This window comes from Alligator mississippiensis, chromosome 1 (genome assembly GCF_030867095.1).
Source record: "Alligator mississippiensis isolate rAllMis1 chromosome 1, rAllMis1, whole genome shotgun sequence".
Taxonomy (NCBI): Eukaryota; Metazoa; Chordata; order Crocodylia; family Alligatoridae; genus Alligator; species Alligator mississippiensis.
The window spans coordinates 115,279,293-115,298,760 of NC_081824.1; the positions used below are offsets into that span (position 1 = coordinate 115,279,293).

The window sequence follows — 19,468 nt, forward strand, 5'->3', positions numbered from 1 at the left end:
GTCTTGTGAACTGGAGTTTCTCAGGAGAAGCACAAGGAAATTCACAAGTAGGAATGAATTTTACTATGGAATTTAGACCAAAAAATTATTTCCCCCCTCCCAAGTATTTTAGTTCTTCTTTTAAATAACCAAGGGGAAAATGCCTAAATGGAAATCTTACCTATGAGAATTGTTTTTACATTCTCAATTCATTTTCAATGTTGTGTTCAAAATGGTCCTGGGGAATTATCCTATTAACATAAAACATTTTTTTTTTCAGGAGGAGTTGGGAGCAATGTATCTTCCATAGGCAGAAGCCTCCCTTCAATAGCTTAAAATGAACACCTCGAAGGAAATAATGGGTACAGCTTTTCCTGAAAGGGAAGATTTGCATTATTGCTTTGAGGACATTAACGGGTCTTTCACTAAAATAGTCTGGCCTTCTGCTTTCCGAGTAACTTTATATTTTGTTCTTGGTTTTCTGACGATTCTTAGTATAGGAGGAAACTTAATGGTAATTATTTCTATTACTTATTTTAAACAGCTTCACTCTCCTACAAACTTCTTGATTGCTTCTTTAGAAGGGGCTGATTTTGGTCTGGGTCTGGCTGTGCTGCCCTTCAGCACTGTAAGATTAGTTGAAAGCTGCTGGTACTTTGGAGAAACATTTTGTAGATTCCACAGTTGTTTGGATGTATTATTTTGTTATGCATCAATATTTAACTTGTTTTTCATTTCTATTGATCGGTTCGTTGCTGTCAATGACCCTCTGATTTACCCCTTCAAGTTCACAGTGCCTGTTTCTAGAGTGTGTGTAACTGCTTCGTGGGGACTCTCTTTTGTGTACAGTTTTGCAGTATTCTACACTGGAGCTAATCAAGAAGGGATACAGGATTTAGAGAATATTCTCTCCTGTGTAGGGAGGTGCCAGGTTACTTTCAATAAAATCTGGGTCATTATAGCTGGCCTCCTTTATTTCATACCTTTCTTTACAATGATAGATAGCACTTTACAGCAAGATTTTCAGTATGGCTAAACAGCAAGCTCGAGTGATAGAGGGGATGAGCAATAAATCACAGACCTCTGATAATTACAGGAACAGAGTTAGCAAAAGAGAGAGAAAAGCTGCAACAACATTGGGAGTGGCTGTGATTGCTTTCTTGGTATTCTGGTTTCCTTATAATACCATGGTAATAATTGATGCTTTCCGTAACTCTATATCACCTCCTCTTGTTGTGGATATTATGTGTTGGTTTGCTTATTCAAACTCTGCTATTAACCCTCTGATTTGTTCTTTCTTTTACCCCTGGTTTCAGAAAGCAATGAAAGTGATTGTAAGTTGCAAAATGATGAAACATGATTGTTCAACAATGAACTTATTTTCAGAATGAAAACTAAATGTTATGCTAACATGCTCTAATGAGAGTTCACTTAGGGGCCCTGTACATATTCCTGCTTCTTATTTGTTTAGAACTTTGCAATGTCTACTTAGATCTTAATCGATATAATATTATCTGTAACTGTGATTGTGGCTAATTTTAAAGATGTTCAATGACATATATGGAACTTTTATAATTTAAAGTAGCATTTTATTAAAAATAAAAATGTGTTTCATTGACATTTACCTCATTTTTAATTATACTGGTCTGTGAATGCAGAAGTAATACTTTGCACAAAACTAAATATCATCCATCTTCTAACACAAATTCTTTTTATAAACAGAGTTAAGGATTAGTAACTGTGTTACCTGGTTAGTTTTTGAAACTTCATCACTTGACTGTAATTTGAAAATCAAGGAGTAGGGATCTTATACTGTTCTTGTTAAAGTGAGTTGGAGCCATTTCACTTCTTGGAAGAGAACTGAACCTCTAATTGCCTGGTATTCCTTACTAACTCGGTAGGGGACAGGGGAGTGGGAAAATCTATATGGATAAAGAAACAAACAAACAGTTTTTTTAGGAAAAGAAAATTAGTATTAAACTGCTTTCTACATTTGTTTGCTTTTATTTGTTTTCCTTTTTGTGCAAATTTTTGTTGCTAACAAACACTTCATACAGATTAATACATTCTTTCAACATTTTGTTTGTTATGAAATTGGTAAAAAAAATGTGCTGTATACAGTAGCAGATCCAGGAACAGGGCAACGAGGCCCCTTTCTCCCCCAACTTTGGCTGTACCATGCCTTTTGCCTGAGATCTGAGCTCACTTCCTGTTCAGTGCAGGCTTCTGCTGGAGCTCTGCATGAGCATAAGGATCTGAGCTTGCCAGCTGATCAGGATGGGATCTGGCTAGAGGCCCTGCTTTCATGTGGTACCAGAGCCTGGGGATAAATGCTGCTGCTTTTCGCCTTTCCCCTCCCTTCCACTCCCTGCTGAATTCTGGCAGAGGAAAGGAGGGGATGAGTGGCAACATCAGCATTCACCCCCTGTGCAGGAAGTGGACCTGTTCCTCCTGAACTTCAACTTCTGAGAATCTAGGGCATACCACATGTCCAGAGACACCTTTTCTTATGCCAAGACCAAGGTTTTGCCATGCCCCTTCTGCAGATAGATCGTTTTTATTAGAACAATTGTATACTGTAACCTAGGCTGGATCTCAATAACAAAAACCAGGTTCATATTTAGGGGTTATACACACATTTTCTATCCTTGTTCAGGTCCCTGCTCCCCCCCCCCCCCCCAAAAAAAAAAAACATGGGAAAATAAATCTTATCATAATGTTCCAAATTGAATAAACTTCCCATTTGCAAGCAACAGTAAACTGTAACAGGGTTTATTAAAGAGGGAGAAGAAGGGACAAACAAGCTACCTTATGGAAAGCCTACACACTGAGTAGCTTAGCCCACACAGTGTACTCACAATTTATCACTGTCAGTTCTTTCCCATTTCCATGGAGGCTGAACTTGGTAGCTAGTGCAACTGCTAGCCCTGACTTTTCTCCTGCCTTCTCAGGATGGTACAATTACCCCTAGTTCTGCCACAGTGGACTTTTTAGGACATTTGAGAAGCAAGTCCAGAAGAGATCTGCCCCCCAGCCCAGCCATAATGGTAGGTACTAGGAAGGGAAGGGTCCACACACTATACAAATGGTCCAATAAAACATATCGCTGAAAAATCCTTTCTTCTCATATGTTTCCTGAACTATCACGGCTACGGCGTTCCACCCCTACTACAAATAACATTGTTTGAGAAGATCAAAGATTCATATAAACCTGATGATCCTTTGGACTAGCATGGTTAAAGTACACCAAAAGTACACCAATATATACAGACAACAGTATGTTCAAAAGTGATGTGCAAGGATCCTGGGTTTTTCTGATAAAAATCACAAATTCAATTATTAAAAATGGCAAATTCTCTTATAAAAGCCCCCAAATTGATTTCATAGATTTCATAGACATTAGGGCTGGAAGGGACCTTGGAAGATCATCGAGTCCAGCCCCCTGCCCAAAGGGCAGGAAGTCAGCTGGGGTCATAGGATCCCAGCAAGATAACCATCCATTTTGCTCTTGAAGGTGCTCAATGTAGGCGCTTGAACCACCTCCGGTGGCAGGCTGTTCCAGACCTTGGGGGCTCGGACAGTAAAGAAATTCTTCCTTATGTCCAGCCTGAAACGGTCTTGTAGTAGTTTATGACCATTCGACCTAGTCATCATCTCTAGGGGCACTCTGGTGAACAAACGTTCCCCCAGATACTGGTGGTCACCCCTGATAAACTTATAGGTGGCCATCAGATCACCCCTGAGCCTGCGCTTTTCCAGGCTAAAGAGCCCCAGGGCTCTCAGCCTGTCGTCGTAGGGTCTGCTTCCCTGACCCCTGATCATGCACGTGGCTCTTCTCTGGACTCTCTCAAGCTTCTCCACATCCTTTTTGAATTGTGGAGCCCAAAACTGGACGCAGCACTCCAGCTGCGGCCTCACTAAGGCCGAGTACAAGGGGAGAATGACGTCCTGGGATTTGCTTGAGAAGCATCTATGGATGCAAGCCAGTGTTTTGGTCGCTTTACTAGCCGCAGCATCACATTGCAGGCTCATGTTCATCTTGATGATTAAAATGAAACACCACTATATATATATACATAGGAATCAATTGAACACAATTTTTATTGATATATTCACAATTTTAAAGCAATTTGAAGCCTACCAGTGCCCCAGTCACTATAATAAAATACATTCTAAATACCTATAAATTTTGGTATGTGATTTGGGGTTTTTTATCATGGAAAATCAGAGCTCCCCCTACCCCCTTAGGTCACAGAATGCAGGTCCAGGTCCCTCACTCCCAAGCCACAGCCCCCAGCCCTGCTGGTGCCCCTCACTCCCTGCACCCTGCACAGCTCCCCCGACCCTAGGTAAAAGGGGTAATCCATGGGTTTTTCCATTATTCTGAGGGAAACAGAAAACCCAGATGCCTGCTGATGTGGCTAGCTTTGAAGTTGCTGTGTTAAAGCAAACCAAACTCTGGCTTGCATCCATAGATGCTTCTCAAGTAAAACTCAGGATGTCATCCTCCCACTGTACTCGGCCTTGGTGAGGCCACAGCTGGAGTATCCAATTCTGGGCTCCACAATTCAGGAAGGATATGGAGAAGCTTGAGAGAGGCCAGAGGAGAGCCATGCACATCATCAGAGGGCAGGAGAATAGGCCTTATGAAGAGATGCTGAGAGGTATGGGGTTCTTCATACTAGAAAAGTGTAGGCTCAGGGGAGACCTGGTGGCAGCCTATAAGTACATCAGGGGTATGCATCAGGATCTGGGAGAACATCGTTCACCAGAGTACCTGAGGGATGACAACGACCAACGGTCACAATTTCCTCTAAGACTGTTTTAGGCTGGACATAAGGAAAAACTTCTTTACTGTCCGAGCCCCCAAGGCCTGGAATAGGTTCCCTCCAGAGGTGGTGCAAGCACCCACTCTGAACTCCTTTAAGAAGCATTTGGACACTTACCTTGCTGGGATCCTTTGACCTCAGCTGACTTTCTGCCCTTGGGGCAGGGGGCTGGATTTGATGATCTCCCGAGGTCCCTTCCAACCCTAATGTCTGTGAAATCTATGAAATCTATGAAACAGCCTCATGGATACAAGGCCAGAAGCCTCTGCTAGGCAGAGGCTTCCAGTTATGGGCTAGGGGTGGGGCAGGGCCAGGCAGGGCCAGGTGGGTCTTGCTGCTGTGTCTGCTGGGTCCTGCCACCCCTATGTCCTGCTGCCTGGCTCCCCCTGGGTCCTACTGCCACTAGTACCTTGTCATCTTTGACAGGCAGCCAGGGGCAGATAATAATTTTCTAAATTTTTTTAAGGGCCCCCCGAGACCGGATACAATGGTCTAGTAGGTGATATCCATCCTGTAGACTGTGTTTTGCCTGCCCCTGCTGTATATCTAAGGAGCTAAAAAAATTCCTGAGATGGATATTAGTAATAAATAAAGAGATTCAAAGGAAAAGGGAATTGATTAGCAAAGAAAATTAGGTCTGGAATTATAGTGTGAATTGCCAAAAGTCCAGCTAAGATCAACCTTTCAAAACGATGAAATCAAATATGAAATTATTCTTTAGTGAGTCCTGACTGCCAGCCACATATGTGCATTTTATTCAATGACTCCATATAACAATATAGAAGCACTAATTCATCCATCACCTGTGTCATAAAAGCAAAGTATGAGCAATTTATCTTTTGTCAGAGAGATGACTTTTAAGCTTGGATAAAAGAGAAGTTTTTGAAATATGATTACTACTCTTACATTGACCTCCAAGTCTATTGAGAGGAAGGATTTCAGAGGCTACCTATTGGCTAGCTATAGCCTCCTCCTGCTCAGCACGTTGACTGTTGTGAATCCAGTAACTGGTGCCTACCTCTCCCCATGAACTGCATAAGGAATGTTAGATGTCTAACCAGGGCTTGTAAATTCTGTTCTCAGAGGGAGGGGTGTAAAACACAGGCATGGCAATACCTTGTAGTACTGCTACAGGAACTGCTAAGCTGTCTTACTTAAATGACGAGAGGACAGCACTAGATAGCTGCAAACAGTTGTAGGCAGCTGACTTAGAGCCAGCTATGAAGACTTGTCAGCCTAAGGGAGCCAAGGATAGGAACTACAAAGCTGAAGGTGGGGAGCTTGTACAAGCTGTAGGCATCAGCAAAATGGAGAGGACTACAGCAAGCTGAGAGGATTGCAGCACAGCTGTAGGGTGCTGATGGGCTAATGAGAAACTTGAGGGAGTCGGATCAAGTGATGGAAAGGGGTGGAGCTCAGAGTTGCATTGTTTAAATTGATAGCATTTTGCTCCAGATGCCCCATGGGAGAGGAACCCCATGGAGGGGTAGACTAGATTGCTGTGTAGGAACTCAAACAGGATATAAGGCAACCCTTATGTGTATGTCTGGGATAGCCTCCCACTAGGGACAAGAGGTTTTGCTTGAGTTGTGTGAGTCCCCAGGGGTGGGAGGTTAGTCTTCTTCTTTATACACCCTTTTTCTAGTGATCCCATTTTCTATGTTGCCCTTAAGGCATGGGAGTGGCTAGAAGGGGAGAGTGAAGACCACTGAAATGAGGAGCACTGTGCTGGCCACAGCCATTATGGGGCAGGAGTCTTGAGAAGCCATTATAAAGCACCTTGTGAGGGCAAGGTTGATTATTGGTATTGTGGGATGAGGAAGGCCAGTGGAAAGAGATAGAGACGACAAGGGATCTGGAGGACTGAGGAAGGGCTGACAAGTAAAAGTCCAGTTAGGCCTAATAAAGTCTTGGATTACAGAGAGTAGAGAAAACCTAGGAGGCTAGGAAGCAGTTACTAGCAAGGTTCATTAAAATGAGTGTAGATTGGGTCTGATGTGACTTAGGCCCTCGTCACTGGAATAGCATCTTTGTGACTGGCAGAGAGAAGCACCTAAGATGCTATTCCAGTGACTGAGGGCAGCTTCCCAAATTATAATAATGCTTCCCATCAAAGGTCTGGCAGGCAGGGGAAAAATGGGGGGAAGTAGCAGATAAGCCAAAGGGTACAACAGGCAAACCTGATTGCCAGGGGGCATCAGACATGGGGTCAAATCCCTAAACCTGTTATTATACCCATATCTAAGTCCTTTTGTGGGTCTGGCTTTTATGGTCTAGTAAAAAATCGCTGTACAACTATCCTGCAGCACACAAAAAATGCCGTGCAACTATCCGGCAGTACACAAAAGCCCACAGAAGCTTCTTCACCAGCACCCAACCTCTTGATGCCACATCCAGGGAGACACTACAGATGTGGAATGAGAGGCTGAAGAAAATACCCGACAGCAAAAAACGCACATTCCAACAGCGGTGCTTACCACTAGGGGCTGAGAAACCATGGCAAATGTGGCAATGTCTCAATCGCCTGTGTACTGGAGTTGGACATTCCAAGGAACTAATGAAGAAGTGCAGCTATACCATTGGTTCAAACACCTGTAACTGTGGCCTAGTGCCTCAGACTATGCAACACCTGCTGTATTGCTCGCTGCTTGAAGGATGAAAGATCTTGCAAAGTACAATAAAAGAGCATAAGCATGTATAACAAAATGCTCAAATGCGGTAGAAACATGAGAAGAAGGTCTAGTGAAAAAGACTATTTACTGTTGTGACCCAGGGACTCTCCACTTGGCAGCAAGATATCTCATTCGATTTCAGCATGACAATGACCCACAAAATTGATGTAGGCATGAAAAAGTTGGATCTTTAAAAAAAAATTGAAGTACAATCTTAACTTGTAGAAAGAAAGGCATTTCCAGAAGAAATGGAGACTCTTGCCAAGGCACTAACAAGACTTTGCCTGAAATTCTGTGAACACTTCCAGCTGTTGATGTTCATGAAATACATATTGAAACTAAAAATGATGTAGAGTACAGTATGGTGGTCAAAGTAATGGAGAGTCAATCTTATTAGGAGAGACTGAAATGGCTTTGCTTATTCAGCCTAGAAAAATGAAGGCTGAGGAAGGCAGATGGAGGACATGATTGCTCCACATATATCACACAGGAATTTGTCTAATTTCTGTCCCTCACCTTTGAAGCTAGGGGATAGGGACAGAAATTACACATAAACCAGTATAAATGAGCAGAAACCATTTCAAATCTATAATACAACAGAAGTTCAGTGAGCATAAATGGCCAAAACTGGTTTAAGATAAAACTGGATGGATGTAGTATCAGGTGTCCTCCAGATTCAAGTTAATTCCCAGTCTCCCAGTATCCCAATATGCTTTGCATTTTCCCCACAAGCCCCTGCTTGCAGGGTGGGTGGACTAACCTTGGCCCAAACTGTCTGCTTCAACTGAGCAGGGAGACATGTTCTAGCTCTGCCCCTGGCTGCCAGCCTGGGATGCTGCAGCCATGTGGCTGCATTTCCCGAATCAAAAGTGAACATCTGTTCACTTGCTTATGGGTTCACTCTGTGCAGCTTAAACTAACTTGCATAGAGTGAATTTATTCAGTCTCAGACTTTTTGACTCTCTGTACTTAGCCAACATGGCTAAAGCTGGTTAAAAAGAGCAGGGAGGATGGCCTCTAATTTTATTACCAAAAACACCATAAAATTTTGGGACCTTAATAGTCAAGTTTGCTTTTCAGCATGTATGATGTAAAAATGATCCTCACTCTGTATGGGCTTGTTTATTTGGGAAAATAGTTATACCTGCTTCAGGTTCACTGTTTTTATTTTGGGAGAAATGAGAACTTGTCTGTAATAACCTGTTTCAAAAGCACCCAGGGGAGAAAAAGTCACATAAATTGCAAGCCTCCCTCATAGTTCTGTTCACATCTCTGTTCACATTGATATGTGTACTGGAGTTTCTCAAAAGGGAATGCATAAGGAAAGTCATAGCAAGTAGGGAACAATTCCAGTGCAGAATCGAGATATCCTAAGTATAATAATTTATTTTGCCAGTTATTAAATGGAGATCATACATTTCACATTTTTTGTTTTCTGATTTCATTTTAATTGCTGTACTCAATATGTGCTTGGAGGGTTATTCTATTAACATGCATAGTTACTTTTTTTCAGGAAGAGTTGGAAGTAGGAGCTCACACTCACTTTCCTAGAAAGAAGTCTTCATTCAAGAACTCAAAATTAAGAGCTTGAGGGAAATAATGGACTCAACTTGTTCTGAAAAGGAAGATTTACAGTACTGCTTTGAGCACATTAATGGATCTTGTTATAAAACAGTCTGGTCTTTTCCATTCCAAGTAACGTTGTTCTTTGTCTTTGGATTTCTGACAATTCTTACCATAGGAGGAAATCTAATGGTAATTATTTCAATTGCTTATTTCAAGCAGCTTCACTCTCCTACTAATTTTTTAATTGCCTCCTTGGCTTGCGCTGACTTTGGCTTGGGTTTGACAGTGCTGCCTTTCAGCACTATAAGATCTGTTGAAACTTGCTGGTATTTTGGGGAATTTTTTTGCAGATTCCACAGCTGTTTAGATGCATTTTTTTGTTATGCATCAATATTTCACTTATGTGTCATCTCCATCGATCAGTATGTTGCTGTTACTGATCCTTTAATTTATCCCTTAAAGTTCACCATGCTTGTTTCAAGAATGTTTGCAGCTGCTGCCTGGACATTTTCAATAGTGTACAGTTTCTCTGTAGTCTTTACTGGAGCCAATGATGAAGGGCTACAAGAATTAGTGAAAGCTCTCACCTGTGTAGGAAGCTGTCAGCTTGTTTTCAACAAGACCTGGGTGTTCATTTCATCTCTTCTTTATTTCATACCTTTCTTTACAATGATAGTACTTAACAGCAAGATCTTCAGTGTAGCTAAAAGACAAGCTAGATTGATAGAGAGTGTGAGCAACAAAACACAGTCCTCAGATAATTACAGTAACCGAGTGGGGAAAAGAGAGAGAAAAGCTGCTAAAACACTGGGCATAGCTGTGATTGCTTTCCTCATATTCTGGTCACCCTATTTTATGACTGTAATAATTGATGCCTTCCTTAACTTTATAACTCCACCAGTTGCCTTTGATATTATGGTTTGGGTTGCTTATTCTAACTCTGCCATTAACCCTTTGATTTACTCTTTTTTTTATCCTTGGTTTCGCAAAGCAATGAAAGTGATTGTTAGTTGTAAAATCTTGAAACTTGACTGTTCAACCATGAACTTATTTTCAGAATGACGAGAACTCAGTATTGTATTTAAATAATCCATTAGGCATCCCAGAGGGTTACCAATGTGTTTAAGAAGGTTTTTTAGGTTGCTGTATTGCCACCTTTGACAATGAACATTTTTGGCTCTTTATGAAAATTGCATTTGGCTCTGATTGTAAAGTCCATGTATTTTTAAATATTTCAGTTAATATAAATATTTAATGGAAATAATCAATAATATATCATTAAAATGAACAATCTACAGTACTGATTATTTTTGTATTATTGTATTAGTTCTTTTACTTAAGTTTACTGTGCACAAACCTGCACCATCACTTTTTAATAGCTTTCTTTCTGAGGGTTAATGGTTCAGTAACTTTCTTATCTAAATGAATTTTGATTTTTGATCAATTTTACTCTAACTTGAAAAATCCATCAGCTTATTTTGAAGGAAGAAAGAGCTAAGAAAAGATCTTTTTTCATTTTTTTTAACTAAAACATTCTGAGAAAAAACAAATTTTGGAGACCAGTGGAAGTACTGCCTAGGTTCTGTGTTCTTTTAAGCAGCAAAAAATAAATAAAGAAGGTAGTTATAAAACTTACTCTTTGCAACACGATTAACCCACAAGGAATTTATGTCATGCATTACCCAGTAAAAAATCTGTATATTGTAAGGCCAATGCTGTCCAACAAAAGGCAGTATGCTTGCTGAAATATTTAAGGTTAATGTATATTTTTCAGTTTTAAAAAAATCTCTTCAAAAATACTCTTATTTTGGGTTTTGGTTACACTTTTTAGCTAATAAAAGAATGAGTGCAAATGGGAAAATTGGTCATATGGTGTTTTTCTATGATCAAATCAAATCAAAATATTTTTCAAAGTTTTAAATTTGTTTTTATATTTTTTATGAAAATATGGCTGAATATAAAACTGTATAACCACAAAATCTATGGGCATTTTTACATGTGCTCTGGAACTCGACACTGGGCACTTTAAGTAGCGAGTTGCACTAATTAAAAGTTTCTGCGTGTCACTTGTATCAGCGTCCCTGCACTGAAAAATGGTGGAGGGGTGCTTTGAACTAAAACTCATCAAATGTGTTTTCATTCAAAGCGCCCCACCACCATTTTTTCAGCATGAAGAAGGCTGCCAGAGCACATCAATTTCTGTGCTCGAGTAGAGTTGATTAATCGAGCTTGCTCTAATGTGCTGGATTTCCAGCACGTCAAAGCAGGCTCCCCACACATCTACAAGAGCTTTAAGAGTCCACTCCCCTGAAATGACCACTCTACAACCAAGAATGTTTGCATGGCGCACACACAATACAGGCTAATCATGAAGTTTTCAAAAGTAAAATAAACAGTCTATAGTCTTCCAGCCACAATCAAAATATCCCATCCCCTCATGGTAGGGGCTGTGAAAGACATATATTGATGTAGTCAGCATATGGGACAGGGAAAAAACAAGTATTTATATTTGTATGGATTGCATACAAATACAGGAATCAGGACAGAAGGCAAGACCTCAGCTGGCTCTGATTCCCTGGGTGGAACTGCCTGAATGCCCCCAGCTGGTGCCCATGAAAGTGCTTGGGTATGGCTGTTTTATGTAAGCAGCAGCCCTTGCAGCGCTCTGTAGGCTCCCAACAAAACAGCTGTTTGTTGTAGCCTCAGTGTGCCTGATGCTGCGCTTCTAGACTCGTAGCTCTGGTTCTAGCCATCTTTCCAGCTTCTACCCCTGCCCACCCATTCACTGCTCCTGGTTTCCCCAGTCCTCCTCTCTTGCCTAGCTTCTAGACCTCTCCTGAACCTTTGCTCAGTTTCTGGTGTAGTCCTTCTGCCAAGCACTTGATGGCAGTAACAAGGGCCGGGTTCAATTTTTAGGGTTCAACTTTCAAATTTAGCTGGAGCCCCCATCCAGAAATATGGGAAACCAGATTTTAACCAGATGTTCGAATGTTTAAATTTCCCCACGTGCAATCAAATGTTAAACTGAAACAGGGATTTATTAAAAGGGAAAACGAGAGTAAGCATACATGTTAAGGAAAACTTAACTACTAACTCTGAACTATAGCTCAAACCAGATCAAAATCACATTCATCAGCAAACCAGCCCAGGAAACTATCACTCAGCCCAGTCAGTTAGGAAGGGAGTCTCACCCAAGGCTGCCATCCAGGGACTCTACCAGCTACCAGCCAAAACACCAAGGGCTGACTAGTGCAGCCCACCACAGAGGCCCTGTTGCTTCCCACTTCTGGGGATGCTCCTCCGTTTGGGGGATTCTACCACCTACACCATCCAAAGTAGCAAGTGCTGGGTAGGGAGGCCCACACTGGAGTTGCTGCCTTTCTGTTGCTGGAGTGGACTGCTAGGGTGTGATTCTAGGAAGCGCTGTTCGGGTTGCCACTGTTTGGGGTCTCCACTGCTCCTCTTCCAGTTGCCTATCCCAGCTCTTTTAGAACTTGTCCTATATCAGTAGCCTTTATTAGTGTAGAACACAACCATAATCAAACATACACTGAACACAAGCAGGGTTACACTAGCCTCCAGCTTCTGCCTGTATTCCTGCCTAGCCCCTGGTGTCTAAACTCCAAGATTGTAACCTGCACCTCTTTGACTCCCTGCCTAACCCCTAGTTTCTGAACTCTTGGTTTGAGACCACTGGCTCTAAACTTCTGACTCTGAGCCACTACCCCTTATGTCCAGGTCATGCCTGTGATAGCTTGAGAGTCCCTAAAGCACAGCATCTCCTGCAGAGCAGTTCCCAATCCCCATAATAGCACCCCCGGGTATCAATTGGACTTTTTCTAGGGCCATGACTCGCAACCAGGGTGCCTTGAGATCATTCCAAAGATGCCAGTGAATGCCGCAATACCTATGGCAATTCTCTCAAATGGAGTTCAATCAGTGGGAGGGGCACTAATAGAGCTCTAGGAGACTTTCCCTGGGATACTAAGTAACAAGAAGGACAAACAATTGTCTGACACTTCCCTGTGCAACCCCGGGCAGTCAAACCTCTATGGTCTATGGGTGCAGGCAGAATTGACAATTTTTGTCTGATCTGACCACAGAAAGCAGTCTATAGCTGTGACCAAACACAAGTTCATAGCTGCAGACAGCATCAAAAATCATTGGCAATGCATAGTGGGTGCACCCAGGTGCATATGCACCCCCCTGAGATTGGCATTCCCTTTGAAAAGCATTGCTGACACTGCTGGCGGCACCTGTGGGTGGTTGCCACTCACCGCCCCTGCTTCGCTGCCAGCACTGCCGGCGGCATCTGCAGGCAATCCCTGATCACCTCTGGCCACCACCACCACCACCACCAGCAGTGTCTGTGGATGGTCGCTGACTGCTGGTCAGCGCTTGCCACCCTCCCCCCCAGCCAACAACACTGCCGTGGCTGCCTGCAAGAGCTCCCCTGCTCACTGCTGCCCCCTGCCTACGGGAGCTCCCCGCTCATTGCTGCCCCCGCCACCACCTCTGCCTATGGGTGGTCACTGTGCCCCCCCCAGCCTCTGGGAGTACGCAGCATTCATGTAAAAAATGGCTGATGGGATAAAAATCCGACCCTTTGTTGCATGAGGTATCAGATAAAGATATTTCAAAATGTAGCATTTACTGTAACTTGTGTCTGCAAAGCTCCCAGACTTTCACTGTTTTCAGAATGGAAGCGGGGAAAAGGAGCGAAGGGAGTTTAGTCTGGGGGGTTTTCAGCCCCCCTGGAGGGTGGGGCAAGTATACCGGAAACTTCCTGAGGTGGGGAGGCTCCAATTCACTCACCCCACCTTTCAGCACCAGCTTGGTAGGCCCAAGAAAAGCTCCCTCCACTGCCTTTCCCTTTTCCCATTCTGAAAACACTGAGCCCTGGCACAGAGCCGTGGCCATTGCTATGGGAACCAGGCTGCAGGCTCCCAGCCCGCAGCTAGATTCCCCTCCCTCCTGGAGCCAACAGTGAACTTCTGTTTGGTCTTAGTTACATCTGGTAGCTGCACTTCTGTCTGCACCCTATTTCTTCCCTGTCCGCTTTTCCCCTGTCAATTCTATGATGACATTTGTAACAGGTGAGGTGCCTGGGGTTGCCATCACACCCCCTTTTAGATCATCCCTATCCTGTCAGGCTCTCACTCTGGCCTCCCAGGGTCCCACCCCATTGCCTCTCATCTGCCATGCCTTGTTAAAAGCACTTACACTTAGATGGGGCCTCAAGTCAATACCTGGCTACCTCAGGCCTTCACACACTTGTAAGGGTCTTGGCATTTCCAGCCTTCACCCCTTTTCTCTAGCTTTCCCCTTGCTACCTAGGCCTATTGTAGCAGGCCAGGCTTCTGGGTCCCAGCCCTGTTGATCCAGACTCTTGGGGTCTCCATCCCTTGTCTCTTGCTTGGGGTCCATGACTGCAGAGTTCACCCCTCACAGGCAACACATCTCTGACCATGTTTCACCTCTCATAGGTATCTCTGCTGACTCAGTCTTCTGGGGAGTCCACCCCTGGCCTTTTGCTCAGGGCTCCAAGCCCCGGAGTTTGCCCTTCCTGGTCTCTGACCTTGCATTGCTTCTCATAGGCACGTTTCTCGACTCAGTCTCTTGGGGTCTCCACCTCTTGCCTCTTGCTTGGTATCCCTGGCCCCTAGGTTCACCCATCACAGTTAAAGATCCCTGACCCTTCCTTTGCTTCTCACAGGCACTTCTTTCTCTAATGGGCTTTGGGCCCCTAGCTCTGGTTCTCATCCCTCTACCAGAATGCTGGGCTTCCTGGCCCCTGTCTTTGCCCTGCAAGGGCTCCAGGCCCTTGAGCCTGGTCAGTGCCTTGAGCCTAACCCCTAGCAGGACTCGAAGCAGTCACATGCCCCTCAGGCACTAAGGGGACCTCCAGAAACCACCCCTCATAGTCCTACCCAAACTACCTGTGTAGCTGACTCCTTTCTGCCTAGGCCCAATGCTCCACACCAGGCCCCTGGGTGCCAGCCCTAGTCTCAGCCTCTCAGGCATTGGTTTCTACCCTCTTGGGCTTTGGGATCCTGGCCTGGTTCTGCCTCCCTTGGGCTATGGGCTATGACTTTCTTGGCCTCAGGTCAGCTATTGCCTCTCTCAGGCTCATGTAGAGCTTGTTAGAATCCTTCCTCCCAGGTTTGTTCCACATCAAACTGGCAAAGGTTGATGATTTCCTCAACATCCAGAGGTTCTTCCAGAGCTTCTGTGTGGGGATCCTCAGTCTCCAGTCCAACTAACCCCTTGGCTGGTCCCATCTGCATTCCCACTTCTTGACCCACAGATGACCCTCACCCCAACTAATCTGCAGTATCTCTTGGAAACAGGGTAAGTTGAACTCCAGTATTACCATGCACGACAGTGCTGGAAACAGTTGGGCTGGCATCATATAGGTCTGCCCCAGAATGAAAATTGTGACTCACCCTCACTCATAGTAGCAGGTCTGGCCATGTAGGCAAATGAGGGGTCATTGATCTACTATTGTTCTTTCTCTCTGGGATATCACCTCCTCACTCACTATGGTCTGGGTGCAGGCTGAGTCCACAACAGTGTTTGTTTTCCCCCCAGCTATTTGAAGGTCTGTTATGGAGGGGGGGGGGGGTGCCTCGGGTCAGTTCCTGGCCCCCATTATGTTTCTTCCCATAACTGCAGTCTATCTGCTTCTTTTCTGGAGCCTCCTCAATCTCAGGCCCTCTAAGCCTCATGTCTTCTGGTACTGGTTGTGGTTTTTTCCTAGTTTGGGGCAGACTCTTGAAGTGCCCTGACCTCCTGCACCTGTAACACCAGTCCAATATATGTCTCCCCCTTTTATCCTCTATTTGGGGCCCTTCTCCTGTCCCCTGGGTTGTTATTCCCTTACCTCCTTTGTTTCCGGTTCCTTTTTTCCTCTGGTTTAGCTCTTCCACTAAAAAAAAGCCCAGCCAACATGGCCAGGTTATTCCAACATACTGCATTCTAGGTCTCTGGCTGTAAGTCCCACAGAAACTGCTTTCATATGATGTGGTCCATCAAAGCCAATTTCGTCCTTCTCCTTAAGACCAAACATTTGTGTGCCATGTCCTGTAGAGACTGTGCCCAGGTAATTACTATGTCATTCAGCTCATTATGGTTTGTACCTTGCTGATTCTGTATATAACTCTTGCCAGGTGAACTCTTTTTATTGTATTTATACTACAGGGCCTAAGCCCTGAAGTCATTGGAAAATTTCCCACTAACTTGAATAAGCTTTAGAACAGATTCATACTGATTGTCTAATTATTAGCTGCAAACCACTGAAAACAACTAAATAAATAATTAACAGCTTTCAACAATTTTTGAACTACTAAGTTATCCAAGTTTCACCCTACAATGCAGGTTAGGTATCTTTACTTTCTCTGCTGTTGCTGAAATTCACACTGTAAATCACATGATTATGGAGAGGATTTCACCATCTAGACCAAGCTGCCAATCAGGCAGGTATTTAAGGGTATGTTTAAACCTATAAGATTTCTCATAAAAGCTTGAAATTTGTCATGTGTTTCAGTACCTTGCTAAATGAGGATCTACATGTTTCCTTAAGAATATGGCTATTGCTTTTAATTACAAAGAAAGGTAAAGCACACTGTTATTTTTTCTTTAAAATATATCACAGATTTTAGAACATGGGCTAAATAGAAAAATTATTATTACATTGATGATGTAAAAAAAGGATCAGTTTACCTTTTATTTACTTTGGACATTATTTTCTTCATTCACGGAAATGGGAAGAAAGAGGAAAGCAACCAATCTATTTCAGAAACATACTGATTATTTTTATAGCGCCTAGCAATAAGACTGATGTGTTATTATCCAAAATTACAGTATTAGCACTTTAAAAGTTTCCCAACTCTCCCAAGTAAAGACATGGACAATGTACAATGTATAAGCAAGTGTAATTGCTCTGGAAATGAAAACAAGTATGTATTAAGTTTGGGCTCTGCCCTGTGCACCTGCTTTGAAAATACAGAGATGAAAAACAGCAGCCTACTAAATGGTCAAATCACCATTCAGAGAAATGTTTTGATGATTTGTAATCCAGTATTTCCTGGATATTTTCTGTTGCTGTCTTCCAGGAATTGGGTCCAGGTTTTCAAAGCTTTTAAATAATAATTGATGGTGTCAACTCACAACTTTTAATACTAGATCCTTCAGTTGTACAAAAAGAATCCAGATTGGTGCCTTTTCCCAGGGGCTTTATTATTTACTATACTCTCATTGTTTTTTAATACTTTTAAACATGACTAACGTGAAAGAGTTTCCATGTTTATTACCATTTTAATGCTTATGAGAGACACGTTTAAATTTACAAATAAGAAGCACTAGGTTCATTCCTGATACAAGTCTACTGTAGCTGTCCTAGAATCAAAGATCTTACAAGTTATAACTAGCTTCACTGCCTTCCTAAACCAACGATAGGAAAACACATAAATCAAGGGATTGCAGGCAGAATTAAAGTAAGCAAACCAGATGAGAACATCAAACAGTATGGGTGGAGTAACAAAACCCAGAAAGCTGTCTACCATGGTGTCTATGGTAAAGGGTAGCCAGCAAAGGAGGTAGATTCCTACAGCGATCCCAAGGCTCTTTGCTGCCTTTCTTTCTCTCTTTGGTGCTCCTAAGTTTAGTTGAGACTCAATACTCTTATTCATGCTGTTTATCTGTCTGGCTTGCCTGTTTGCAACAATAAATATTTTTATATATAAAGCTATCATTATGAGGCAGGGGAAGAAAAACACTGGGAAATTTATCCAGCCCCAGAGTTTGTTAAAGAGCAGCTGACAGCTCCCAACACAAGGCATGTCTTGTAAAAAATGACCTAGTCCTTCTTCAATGGCCTTAGTATACAGGAAGATGGATGTGTAAATCACAGGTATGCACCACCCTGTTGCTATGTAGATGCAAGACACCCTTATGGTAAACTTAGTGGGGTAAAGCAAAGGATCACAGATAGCACAGTGACGATCAATGGAAATGAAACATAGGTGAAGTATTGAGGTCAAGCAAAAGAGTGTGTCCAAAAAGGTATGTAGCCTACAAAAGTAGTCTCCAAAGTACCAGCAGCTCTCCACAGATCGAATAGTACTGAAGGGCAGTACAGTTAGTCCCAGGAAAAGGTCTGCAAAGGCAAGAGAGAGTAGCAAGAAGTTGGTGGGGGTGTGCAAAGCTTTAAAATGGGAGACAGAGACCACAACCAGCAGGTTCCCCAGTACTGTGACCATCATGCCTATGGCACAGAAGAGGTAGATGGTCAGCTGGACCCCGAAGGGGTGTAGTGTTCTGTAACAGGACCCGTTTGTCTCATAGCACAAAGAGGTGATCATTTGTCTAATACCAAGCTCCTTGACAGAGTTAATTTATTTTCTTTGCCACTTCTTCTGTATGCCTAATGAATAGTCCAGCCTTCAGCTAAGGACCCAGACACTTACCTGAAAAATAAGAAAAGAGAGGGTGGAAGAGTAGAAGACAGAGAGAGAGAGAGAGACCCCTCTGTCTTCCAATCAAATGTGCATAAATTCCAAATATCATGGACAACATTACATCTTTTAAATGACAAGGAAAAATTATTATGAGTATGGACTGGACTAAAGCAGATTGCTGGAGGAAGAGGAGCTCTGAAGGATGGATCCTTCTGGTTGTGCTCTGCATAAACACTCTTCCTTTAACACCCACTTTTTGGTATTGATACAGACAGGATACTGGATTAGATGGACTTGTAGTTTGACCAGTTATGGCATTTCTTATGCTCTTAGCATAGTTACCTTATCAATACATTTGTTTATATTTTACAGTAGTGTTGAAGCGATGTTGTAGCTGTGATGGTCCAGGAAATATGTGAGAGGCAACAATTTTTGTGGATACATAGTTGTGTTGCTCTGCCTGCTTCTCTCCCAGAGACCCAAAGATATCCAAAAATTTGTCTAACTCTATCCCAACCAGGCAGTTGGTCTAAAAAAAGAGATCACCCAGAAATTCTTACCTTTGTTCATATTTTATGGCATCCTTTTCATGCATATTTTCATTTTTATTTATCAGATAAAAGTACAGTATTTGTTTCTGTTACTGCTTGGGAAACTGAAGAAGGACTTATACTGGTATATAGGTAAGTCAAGATTGAGTTCTCCTTTAAAATGGAGAAATTGGCCTCACCCCAGTTGTGGAAAGCTAAGTCTTCCATACTCTTTACTGTTGACTCCCATAGAACAAAACACTGATTTTTGTAAATTTCCACTTGCCGTGGAGTTCTAACTCAGTAATGGAAATAATTTTTGTTCTTAGGAGACCAATTTGAATTAGCTTGTGCTTCCTCTGGGCACATGGCCATGATCTAACAAAATAATATATATTTTTACTTCAAAGGAAAGCTCCAGTGGCCAGGTTGGT

The 19,468-nt window shown here is 42.8% G+C and overlaps 2 protein-coding genes and 1 pseudogene across 2 annotated transcripts; 2 read left to right on the forward strand and 1 right to left on the reverse strand.

The window, feature by feature from the left end:
* Window positions 1-286: 286 nt before the first annotated feature.
* LOC102561561 (trace amine-associated receptor 9-like) lies at window positions 287-1,370 on the forward strand (annotated as a pseudogene).
* A 7,709-nt stretch (window positions 1,371-9,079) lies between these two features.
* Window positions 9,080-10,108, forward strand: LOC102559257 (trace amine-associated receptor 9-like). The gene has a single exon (XM_006270530.3). The coding sequence runs from the start codon at window positions 9,080-9,082 to the stop codon at window positions 10,106-10,108; it is 1,029 nt and encodes a 342-aa protein (XP_006270592.1).
* Window positions 10,109-16,800: 6,692 nt separating this feature from the next.
* Window positions 16,801-18,505, reverse strand: TAAR5 (trace amine associated receptor 5). The gene has a single exon (XM_006270539.3). The coding sequence runs from the start codon at window positions 18,406-18,408 to the stop codon at window positions 17,413-17,415; it is 996 nt and encodes a 331-aa protein (XP_006270601.1). The 5' UTR covers window positions 18,409-18,505; the 3' UTR covers window positions 16,801-17,412.
* Window positions 18,506-19,468: the final 963 nt, after the last annotated feature.